The sequence below is a fragment of the Cupressus sempervirens genome, chromosome 1, assembly GCF_028749045.1.
Source record: "Cupressus sempervirens isolate cs-2001-9-10 chromosome 1, ASM2874904v1, whole genome shotgun sequence".
Classification (NCBI taxonomy): domain Eukaryota; kingdom Viridiplantae; phylum Streptophyta; class Pinopsida; order Cupressales; family Cupressaceae; genus Cupressus; species Cupressus sempervirens.
This window is the reverse complement of record NC_143118.1, coordinates 697,173,615-697,185,759: the sequence shown is the minus strand read 5'-3', so window position 1 is coordinate 697,185,759 and position 12,145 is coordinate 697,173,615. Positions and strand designations below refer to the sequence as shown.

Here is a 12,145-nt window from a genome sequence, read left to right as displayed (position 1 = left end):
TCTCTCATTGTTATTTCATTGTAGATTAAAATGGAAGGCTTGAAAACTTAAAACCTAAAATTATCATTCACCAACCAAAAATGATGGCGTAACTTTACTTCATCATTTTTATCCATTTCAAAAGATAGAGACATATTCACCAACCAATAAAGATGGTTAATCATTATTTCATAGTGCTCATCCATTTTTGTTTTGTATGGTAATGTTTGACAATAACAACAAACCAAGCAAATAATATAAAGATGATAATGAGAGGAGGAAAAAGATGTATGAGCAATCTTGTCTAGTATGTTTGGCCATCAAGGGTTGCCTAGTGAACAAGTAACGCCTTCCCAAAGCATTGGGCTGGCTGATCCACATGTGTCTCAATCAAAAGGAATATCTTCACAAAGTTTTCCAACCATTTGCTTATCCTTTTTCTATGTTCTTTTCAATGATGTCAAGACCCAGATTCAGTGTCCTTAGTTTAATGGCTTTTCAAAATTTGGACCCTTATCTGTGTTATTTTGTGCAACTGGTGAAAGGGCGGAGGAATCTAAATCTTTCATAGAGAATTCAGACCTCATTTTCATCACTAAAAAGACCCCACATTTTGTCCATCATACTTTTATCCTATCTTCCTTGTTTCACATGTCCATATCTTTCTTATCCTCATCACCCCATAAAATTATTCTGAAGAAACTTTAATTCTATAAGTATCATTATCATGTTCTGGTTTTTCAGCACATGAACAAAGCTTGCTGCTATCGGCCATTTACTGAGCGCCTGATATATCTCAGATTTGCAATATATCAAGATGTTGGCTATATTCAATAGAAAAGTGGCAGATGGGCCAGAAGAAATGAGGATGAACAGTCCAGATATGAAGAAGTCTTCTTCTGATCTCTTTAACTCATTTCAGGATGCCTTTCCACATGCCGTCTCTCTAAAGATGGAGGATGTTGCATATATGGCCTATACAAAGGATACCCAGTCTTTTCTCCGCCCCAGGTACAATAACAATCATGGCTGATAGAAATTATCATTTTCCAAAGAAATTGAGTCCTTGCAGATATTTCAAATTGGCTTTTAAAAAAAAAATTATAGTTGATTTATAAAGTTATTTTGAATTGATTTATTATTTACATATTCTCTAACTTAAGACCTCATTTGTTGTTGGGCATTTTATCATTGAGCTCTCAGCCTTCTTTATAATGGGGGCTATCCTTAGTTTAGGTTTGATATAGTTTCTATGGCGATGCACTAAAGATGTTCAAAAATCTTAGTTTGTTCTAGATTTTTTTCACCTATGCTCTGATACCATGTCTATCTTTTCATGGATAAGTTGAATCAAATCTAGGACCTTCTTACCACTGAATTACAGCCTTTTTGTTGACCAATTTGGCTTTACTTCATGTCTCTCTTTATCTTCTAAGATAGATGCTTGTTTAGAAAGCTGTTTTAACATATTTTTAACTTCAAACCAAATATTATAGAGCCTGTAAAACACTTTTTTAGGTTGAAGATTTGATCAAATTTTCGTTTTAGAAGTTCCTCTGGGAATAATCATTGCACAAATGCCATTTATTATTCACAGATGGGCATACTTATTATGAGGATTATTTGAATACCTTGATCTAAGAAAAGTCCAATATCTTTACATTAATTGTATGCAGCCCATAAATATATAAATTTTCTTTGGTTTAAAAGTGTCCTCTGGTTGTCAAATTCATTCCGGCTTGACGTTTTTGTGAAGTTATGAATTCAATTTTAGCTTAAAGTTTTTGTGATGTTATGAATTCAATTTTACACAAAAAAAAATTCCAGAGTAAAGATGACAGGTAGATTGCAAATAAATGGATATTTATAATTGAAGTGTAATTAGTTGTGGTTAGCTTTCTTCATCATCTTTGAATTTATAATAAGATTTCATGGAATCAAATTATTTTGAGAAGGTTGAGTAGTAATAGAGTTGAAAAAAATATATTGGGCAATCCTTTCTGTCAATCTTCAACATGGGTTTTAAATTTTTGTAATATGTTCCCATTTGCAGGTCATTTGCAGTGAAAGATGAGTGTTTCTGCTTGTTTGAAGGCAATCTGCAGAATCTTGCAAGCTTGAGACAGCAATATGGGCTTTCAAAATCAATAAATGAGGTCTTGATGGTAATAGACGCATACAGGACACTCAGAGACCGAGCTCCATACCCTGCAACAAAAGTGGTTGGGCACTTGGAGGGTCAATTTGCCTTCGTTATATTTGATAGAAGTACCCAAACTATATTTGTAGCTACTGTAAGGCCCAATTGCATCTTATTACTTATCTTCATGATTTTTGTGTGCATAATTGGTGATGGGGTTATAAGCTCATACGAAATGAATGATGAATGGAAGCAGGACAGTGAGGGAAAAGTTCCGTTATACTGGGGGATCACTGCAGATGATTGCCTTGCATTCTCAGATACAGCAGAGGTGTTAAAGGAAGCTTGTGGAAAGTCCTTGGCGTCCTTCCCTCAAGGTAACAGTAATTATATGTGTGAAATACTACTCTGCTTTATATGGATTATAAGCTTTTAAAACCCTGCACTTGATCATAATAACTTTATATTTTATTAAAAAGGAGACACTATGTAAGAATTCTGTATATTGCAAAAAAATTCTTAGTTTTCAGGACAAAGGATATTTACGGATGCGGTTGTGTGAGTGTGGTAAATTTTTAAAATGGGAGACATAGGTATTTGAAGGTTTTTTCTAATTTTTTTTACTTAAAAAAAAAAATTTATTATTAAGTCTGTAAGTAAGACTTCCATGGCATTGTCTGATTTTTCCTACACCATCAAAATACTAATAGATGACTAAGAAGATAGTTTCCTGTGACCTTTAGGGAGCCAATAGATGACTAAGAAGATAGAATTTATTGTATATAAGCAAGACTTCGATGGGAATGTTCTGACTGACTTTCTTGGAGCTACTGCAATTTTCTTTTGTTTCTATTTCACTGCGTATCCCTCTCCAAACCACTTTCTCAAACCTGAAGTTCAAATCTTCCACCATTTACACAAAAATAATTTATTTTAAACGACCTTTTAAGTAGGATGAACTAGAGGAACGGACTTAGCAACTGATAGGGGTCCAATAATCTTGATAGTTCTGTCATAGATGCCCTCCAATCATGGTTCTTAAAGGAGTTCCAAAAAATAAAAATAAATGTACTAATAGTCTATTATTTTTAAACTTTTATGGTTGGCGATTGATCAATTAATGCGACACTATTGGGACATTTCATTAAGACTAATAGGACATTTAACCACAAGTAATGGTGTTGGTGTTTTCTGAGTGAGCAATTATTCATGTATGAACATAGCAGGTATCAGGCAAGCATTTTCAAATGACATTTTTTTAACCACTTTGAGCTCCGGCGATCCCTACATAGAGATCCATGAATATTCAAAAGTAAGGCAAAACCTTAACTTCAAGCTCTTCACCCACCTACAAAGATACATCCAAAAACATTGACTAATCAACTTACACTTGAAGAATTCTAATACACAAAATTAACCTGGGTAGCTACTCCATCTTTTCCCTACCTCCTGCACAACAGCAGCCTAGAATATCGCTTTTGCTTCCTCCAACTTAGCTTTTGAGCCTCTTGTGTGCTTTTGTGTATGATTCTATAATGTTGTTCGTAGACAAAATCTGTTCCTTAAAATGCTGAAATACCTACGGAGAATTTAAAAATTAAAGAAACGCACACAGAAATGTGAAAAAAATACAGAGAGAAATGACTGCCAGCTATGTCTTCTTTCTTGCACCCTCGCTATAATGCGTCCTGGCAAAAATATTCGAGCGATTCGGATAATTTTATGTTGACTCAACCCTTTATCTGTCCTAATTTATCACATACACAATTTTCTCGGTCATTTGGGAAATAAGACTGCATAATAGTTTTTCATTTTTAAATACAAAATGACCAAATAGTGTCTTGGGAGAAATTCTTCTTCAAAGGAAGTAAACATTTTATCTCTTTTATAGGATTATAAGGTTATGATTTTTTTAATTTGTTAATATAGGTTGTAAGTTAATGAAAAGGCACATGAAGTAACACTTGTATTTTATATAAGTTTTCTTTTTATATGATATTTTAATTTTGATAAAATTTAAAAGAAAGCATATTATTATGTAATATTTGGCTTTTTATAGATTTAAAAAGTTGTGTTGTTCAAATTCGACAAAAATTATTTTCCAATCTTAATATTCTTTTAAAATATCATAGTTGTTGAGTTGTATAGTCTTATCGTTTCTTATAATAATCATTTTAGCTAGATAAAAATTGTTTATTTGATCAATATATTAATCACACTTGATATGCTTAGATCATTTTTATAATAATAGTTACAAATTTAGAGTTACCAATATTTACACTTCTAACGACATCATTAAGAGATACAATCTTTGGTATTAGATAACTGAATATTTTCTAAGCATTTTTTGGATTGTAATTCATGATTTTAATATGATTGAGTTGGACTTCTATAGATATGATAAAAATCCTATATGTTGGATCATTGGTTAAGAAGAACCCTTGTATTGTTGTAATAAATTGAGACTTTTTGATCCCAATATGACTTATTTCCATCATAATTATAACTTTCTTATGCGAGAAAGTATTCATTAGATATATAAAGGCCAAGTGCTTGAAAAAAAAAATGCTATCAAGTCAACCTATATTTTTCTTTGTACATTTTTCCTTTGTCATTTTGAACACTTCCTAAATATTATAATGTGTACCACTTTTTGATAAAAAAATCATATTGAATAGAAAGACGTTATGTCCAAAATATATACAACGTCTTCTCTAAAGAAAGAAAACCAACAAAAAAAAATGAACATATGAATTTAGTCATTCTAATCTTGTGTCAAAAGAAAAGAATCTTATATGATTTGGCCATAACAATGCTTTGCTAAATGCAAAGATGAGGATAAGTGTCAAAATAAATTTGGTCACAACAACTATAAGAGTGCACACAACCTACACATACAACAATAATACAAAATGACTCCTTTTAAAAAAAAAATTTAGTGTAATAAACCCTTTAAAGTTGACATGACATTATCTTGTCTCCTTTTTTTTCATTTTTGATTTTTTTTAACTATGATGTTGGCAAATCTAAGATTGTAGAATGAAGGGAAATCTTGCAATCTTGAAGAAAAATATAGAAATACATTTGATATTCTTTATGTAGATAAAGCATCCCCTTCAAACTAATCTTTTGAGTGTTATTTTCTTTGTCTCTTAATGTTGTTCTTCTCTTGAAAAGTCAGACTTTTTTGTATTGTGTGGGAATAAGTCAAAACATCATTACAAGGAGGGTATTTAATGTGTAGCTCATATTAATCAATACATTTAAATGTCTTTATTTTTCTAATTTTACAATAAGATGATGATGATGATGATGATGGTGTGTGTGTGTGTGGGGAGGGGGGAGAGAGAGATGATGATGATGATGATGATGATGTGTGTGTGTGTGTGTGTGTGTGTGTGTGTGGAGAGAGAGAGAGAGAGAGAGAGAGAGAGAGAGAGAGAGAGAGTTGAATAGTTGATTTGAAAATTCTAGGTTTCCTATTTCATATAGGAAATGATAGCTATAAGGCTAGGGAGATATAGGGGGAGATAAGGGGAAGGCGGGGGATGAGTGATTAAAATGAATAATAGAAGGAGAGACAAAAAAAATAGAGAGGTAGAAAGACTGATAAATATAAAAATAGGGAGAGGGAGTGCATGTATATTCAAGTGAGAAAAATAAAGTGAGAGACAAAGAGGAAGGAAGTTGGAGGGAGAAAAATATGAGGAGGAGAGACAGATAGAAGAGTTGGAATCATAAAGATATATGGGGTTATATATAGATAGATGGAGTGGATCATAGAGAAATAGAAGTTATGGGATAGAGATAAAGAGACGTGAATGGTAAAGATAGGGGTAAGATACAATATAGTATAGGGAGAGAGAAATAAGTAGTGTCTACTATGTGTGTGAGTATGGAATATATAAAGGCATAATGAGGTATATTGTTAGAGTGCACAAGTTAGAGACAAATGTATGGATATAGAAACAAAGAGGGATATCAAGAGATGGGGTTTTTAGAAGTTCTCGATAGTTATGCCAATAGTAAAATATATCAAATGATGATGTTGTGGTATAATGGTCTTCTTATTATTTCTTATAGAGATCATTTCAAGTAGAAGGATAATGAAAAATGAGGAGGAGGAGAAAATAGAAAAGAATTTGATAAGACACATAAGGAGAAACAAAGAAGAAAAGAATGCAGAGGTGGGCGGGGGATAAGGAGAAGAAGATGAATCAATAGAAGGAGACAATTAAAAAAGGAACATTCAAGTCAAACAAGAATTCAAAGAAAAATATGGAATATGGAGGAGAAGTAGAAGGAGGGAAGTAGAAAAAAAAGAGAGGAGGATGAGGAAAGGGGAGAAAAAGGAGAGAATGAAGGGAAAGAAGAAGAAGAAGAACATGAACAAGAATTAAGAGGAGGAGAAGGATGAGGACTGAATGAAGATGGAGAAGGAGAAAGAGAGAAAGAATAAGAAGAGATGAAAGGAGGAGGAGAAATATAAGGAGAATTTGGACGATAGATGGAGGAGGAGGAGAAGAAAAATATGGAGAGGAAGAAAAAGAAGAAAGTAAAGAAAGGGGAGGAGAAGAGGAAGGAGGAGTAGATAGATAAGAACACTTAGGAGGAAAAGGAAGAGGAGGAGATAGAGAAGAAGGAAAATGAGAGGGATAATATACCTAGCTTCCCACCTTTATCTCCAAGAATCTTAACATGGTATGTATTACTATCAACATAACCATTTCATGTCTTTTGGGTGCAAGTGCTAGTGATAAAGAGCTTTGAATATTTGGTTAGTAAATTAGTCATATAAGAACAATAAATTATATGTTTTAACACTATTATAATAACAAAAAGTTCAGTATATCTAGTTACTATAATTTGCTGGATTTTTGTATATTTTATTTATTTGTCTTCTTTTTATGTCTTCTAATGTATTTTTTTCACTTATATTTCTGACGGAAACCTCAATCTGTCTCCTGGTGATTTCAAAGACAATAGCTAAAATAACCCTACATATCACTAGATCTTATCAAACATCTCTAATACTTAAACATTTCATTTAAGATTTTCTCTTAAAAATGTAGCCAAGATATTTTCTAAAATATATCTAATAATGAGATTTCATTTTAAAATATTTCAAATTGAAATTTAGTCAAGGAATTCTAGAAACATTTCTAATACTAAAACCACATCAATAATAGTGAACAAACTAACATAGTTATCTATATTTCAAGTCATAACAAAGATAACCAATAGTTTCAATTTTGTCTCACCTAAAAAATGACAAGAGTAGACAGTGTATAGTTAATTATTAGGTTCAATCCTATTTTCACTATAAAAGTAAAGGTGGAGGAAATTTATTTTATCACTAATCTCATATTCCTATAGTAACCTTTATTTTGAACTTTTTAAATTCAAGTAGCTAAGGTATCTCTATCAATCTATTGATTCCTTTCTTTCAACCTGGTTTAAAACATTACGATATTTAGCTTTCTTTTCTATTTTCCTGAATATAAATACCTAAAATCTTATTCATTGGCAATGCACCTAGCATGGTTTTCTTCCACATGTTATACTCTTTTTATAAAGTGTATGCAAGAACACTATTAGATCGAGTAAACTTATATTTATTTATTAATAAAAAACTAAATCAAAAGGACAAATATATTTATGTAAGAAAAAATAAAATGAATTATATATTATTAGAAATTTAAGTTTATATATCCTTAAATTTAATTTAAAAAATAGTTAAGATATATCTATTATATTACGACATAAATATATAATTCAATATTTTTATAATAAAATATTAAATATGCACATTCCATATATTTATATATATAATAAATTTTTTTGGGTGTTAAGTGTACATAATATAAATGATTTTTGTGAAGTTTTATTTTATTAATTAATACATGTTAGGTGGTGACTAATTGAAGTTTGTATGAGCTAGAGAAATATAGAAATAATAGAGATTATATATTTTTAGAAATTATTTATCAAGGTATATTTATGTTATTCTTTAGTTAATTTTATTGATCAATATTTTATGAATGATGGTTCACAAGATATTATCTTTCATGGGTATGAATGATCACTTAGTGTTGTTAGCTAGCACTCTTTGGAATGAATCATTTAGATTTCCTTCTATCACATATCTTACAATAACTCTATCACAAGTATGTTTTACATTGAGTTTCTTCAAGATCAAGACCATCAAGCTTGTTATTTCACTTACAAACCCCTCTAGAGAGCTCCTTAGCTTATTCATTATTAAATAGGTAGTATATTTCACAATATGTCGAATGATGATTCAACTATGTAAATAACAAGTCAATACCATATCCATTTGACACTCTCTTTTAACCAAATTATTCAATTATAAAGTATACTTAGGAGAAAAATTAGTAAATCAATATAAGCATTTCATTTTCATTTTCATTTTTTCAATATAGTAAAATTTACTAATTTTTCATTATGAAATTATTAAAAATTAATTTATCTTACTTCTATTAAAGAATGGGGCAGGGTCTATTGAACACTTTTGTAACATATAATTCAAATGTTGGTGCACACACACAAGCACGCGCATGCACGCACACTCACACACTTATACTTTGAGAATTTTAAGGTTCTAGATCATTAAATATTTTCACGTAACAAATGAATTGTGTTATGTAGGTTGTTTATTTTCTAGTAACTTAGGCTTGCGAAGCCATCAAGATCCAAGCCAAATGGTGAAGGCCATTCCTACAATGGATAACGATATGTGTAGTACTGCCATTAAGGTTATATCAATTTTCTACAAAATTAATTTGGCATTTTTCTTTAATTGTTTATTTAGTCTAAGTAGTTTTGATATATCTAATACTGATATTTAGATTTTGTAGGTTGAGGGAGAAAGTTGCACCCCTTCTTCCATCATCTAAAAAGCACCATGTCAATACAAAATACATACAATGGGACATGGTCGAAATCCATGGTTGTTTTGTTTGAGGCCTCCTATGCAACTTTACAATGTACATGCATATTTGAATATGAAGCTTTATACTTCTAATTTATGTATAGATGCTTGTAGTATCATGGGTATTGCATCCATATCATAAATATCTATATTTCTCTATTTGAACCTTTTACCAACTTCCCACCAAATTAAGTTCTATAGTTTATGTGAATGATTCAAGCGATAATGTTATTTCTATAGCTCTCTTCAAACTAAAATTTAATAGTAAGAATATATAACTTTTACTATATCAATTTGTTCATATGATTAAAAATCTCCTAAATATAATATATTAGATAAATTAGATAATTTGGGTAATAAATTCAATAAAAAAATTTAGATATAAAAATTGGTGTTGACAATTTTTTTTAAAATTAAATATAGAGATTAAATTAAATGTAGAGATTAAATAAACTCAATCAATTAAATAAATGAGTATTGAATTTTAAATTGATTAATATTATACTATGCAATTTCATAAATAAAATTAAATTAAATGTGTGAGTACTTAGATTAATTGATGAACAGGCAACCACATAGAGGTGAAAACAAGATTAGTTAAATATAGAAATACATAGAATTAAAAGTCATGAAGATTCTACCATACAATTATCAAAACATATCATCATGATATTATTGTTTTGAAAATTTTGAGATGACTTTTTCATTAACTTATAATTCAATTGTATATTTGTTTGATTCACTTCCATTACTATTAACTTGATCTAGGTCAGTGCAAAAACTAATGTGCATACACAAGTTGTAACTTGAAATACCAATCTAGTATAAAGTGGACTACTAAAATTTTTGCATCTTAATCTTTGATAAAATTTTTTTGATAAATAAATGGGTGATGCTAAAATAAATTAATAATCATATATTAAAAACATATGGTAGTAGCTTATGTTACCTTAGACATATTGTTCTTCAGCAAAAGCTATCCTAAAATAAGTTGAAAAAGCCATCCATCAAATGTTATCCTAGACAAGAGAGAAAAATTCAAAATTAGGAAAAAGTCAAAATCCAAAATATAGACTACCAAATCTCAATGAAATGTAAGGGATCAAGGATTTACTTTTGAGGTAACTAATCTACCCCTCCCCTCTTAGTTACTCCTCTTATATTTTCAACAATTGGTATTAGAACTTCTTGGTGCTTGTAGAGAAAGGTTTCAAGGACCTAAGCTAAAGATAAAGATGTCTTATAGAAGAGAGATTCCCAAAATGAAAAAAGATAACTTCCACGCACAACAAGAACTTATGAAACTACACTTAGAAACCATCAATGCTTCAAGCTTGAAATACTTGGAAAATACTTAGAAGGCTCCTACTCGAACACTAATAATGGAAGAGATTTCTGAAAGGAAAAATCATAACATCATGATGATTGACATTGCATCAACTATTAAGTATAATGAGTTTCATGAGGTCAAAGGATGTGCTACTTACTACTTATGACATGTGGACCGAACTAAAGGATATCTATGGAGGCAATGATAATGTAAAAAGAGCCAAGGAAGAAAGCTTGAGAGGCCAGTTTGATTAGATGAAAATGAGAGAGGATGAAAACATTGCAAAATATGTTGAGAGAATAAAATCCCATGTTATTGCTATCAAAGCCTCTGGAGGAACAATTGAAGATGTAACAGTGGTAATCAAATTACTCAGAACCCTTCTTCCTATCTATGCAATCAGAGTGTCTATTATTCAAGAGATGAGATGTGATCGAAATAACAAGATAACTTTGGATGCACTAGTTGGAAGATTGACTACATTTAAACTAGATAACTATGATAATTATACTCCTAGTTCTAGAAATCTTGAGTCTACATTTGAAGCTAAGGTATCACTCAAGAAGAAAGCTAAAAAGTCTAAAAGCAAACAATCTGAAAGTGAAGAGGAAGACAAATCTGATAGTAATCTTGAATTCATTAAATTATTACTTGCAAGTAGGTATCCTAAAGGAAAACAAAAGTATAAAGGTAAAATTCGTTTAATATGTTTCTCTTGTGAAGAAGTTGGACACATTGTTGCAAGATGTCCAAACAAAGAAGACAAAGATGAAAAGAAGCACAAAAAGTACAAAGGCAAGAAGGATTTCAAGAACGTCAAGGACTACAAGGACAAAAGTAAGAAATATTGTTTTATGGCTAAGGATTCAGATAGTAGTAAAGATGATAAAATGGTTTATATTGTTGTAAAAGATGAATATGATGATGAAGAAGATAAAATGATACTTATCTCTCATGTTAGAAAAAATTATACATAGATTATTGATAGTTTCTGCTCACATCATATGACTGGTGACAAAACAAAGTTTGAACATATGGAACATTATGATGGTGGAAGTTGGAGATTTGGAAATAATGAACCATGCTACATAGAGGAAAAAGGTTGTATCTCACTAACCAATCAACTTAGATGTGATAATGCTTAAATTGGGTTGAAGGACTAAAGCATAATCTACTAAGTGTGGCACAATTAAATAAAATTGGATTCAAGGTAGAATTCATGAATGGGAAGGCCAAGTTTCTAGATGGAAAAGGAAATATGGTTGAGTTTAGTAAACAAACAAAAGGTAAACTATTCAACCTAGATCTCAGTGAAAGTTCACGTTTTATTGCTCAAGTAGAAGAAAGTTGGTTATGGCATAAAAGGCTATGTCATGAGAACTTTGATAATTTGATCAAGATAAGAAAGAACAAAAGGGTGAGAGGTAAGATGGGAAAGAAAAGTTTCAAAAGCAAAGACTATCATTCTGAAGAAGTCTTAGAGCTAATTCATACAGACTTATGCGAACCTATTGGAATAGAAAGATATAGTGGAGATTAGTATTTTATTCTTTTTATTCATGATTATTCTAGAATGATAACTGTAATGTATTTGAATGAAAATTTTGAAGCATTTAGAAAGTTTAATTGTTATCTGACAAGAGTAGGGAAAGAAATTGGAAAGAAGCTGAAGTGTTTAAGATCAGAAAGTGGTGGTGAATTCATTTCCAATGAATTTAATGAATCTACATTCAAAGGGGAATTA

The 12,145-nt window shown here is 30.6% G+C and overlaps 1 protein-coding gene across 1 annotated transcript; it reads left to right on the top strand.

Moving 5' to 3' along the window:
• The first annotated feature begins 457 nt into the window (after positions 1-457).
• On the top strand, positions 458-9,243 carry LOC149579856 (stem-specific protein TSJT1-like). Its single transcript, XM_089787333.1, has 5 exons — positions 458-990; positions 2,033-2,273; positions 2,376-2,496; positions 8,789-8,895; positions 8,998-9,243. The coding sequence occupies exons 1-5, from the start codon at positions 797-799 to the stop codon at positions 9,034-9,036; spliced, it is 702 nt and encodes a 233-aa protein (XP_089643459.1). The 5' UTR covers positions 458-796; the 3' UTR covers positions 9,037-9,243.
• The last annotated feature ends 2,902 nt before the right edge of the window (positions 9,244-12,145 follow it).

Coding starts and splice junctions, on each gene's coding strand:
- LOC149579856 (XM_089787333.1), top strand. CDS start 797: ATGTTGGCTATATTCAATAGAAAAGTGGCAGATGGGCCAGAAGAAATG. Junction 991..2,032: donor CAGTCTTTTCTCCGCCCCAG/GTACAATAACAA, acceptor TCCCATTTGCAG/GTCATTTGCAGTGAAAGATG. Junction 8,896..8,997: donor TGTGTAGTACTGCCATTAAG/GTTATATCAATT, acceptor TAGATTTTGTAG/GTTGAGGGAGAAAGTTGCAC.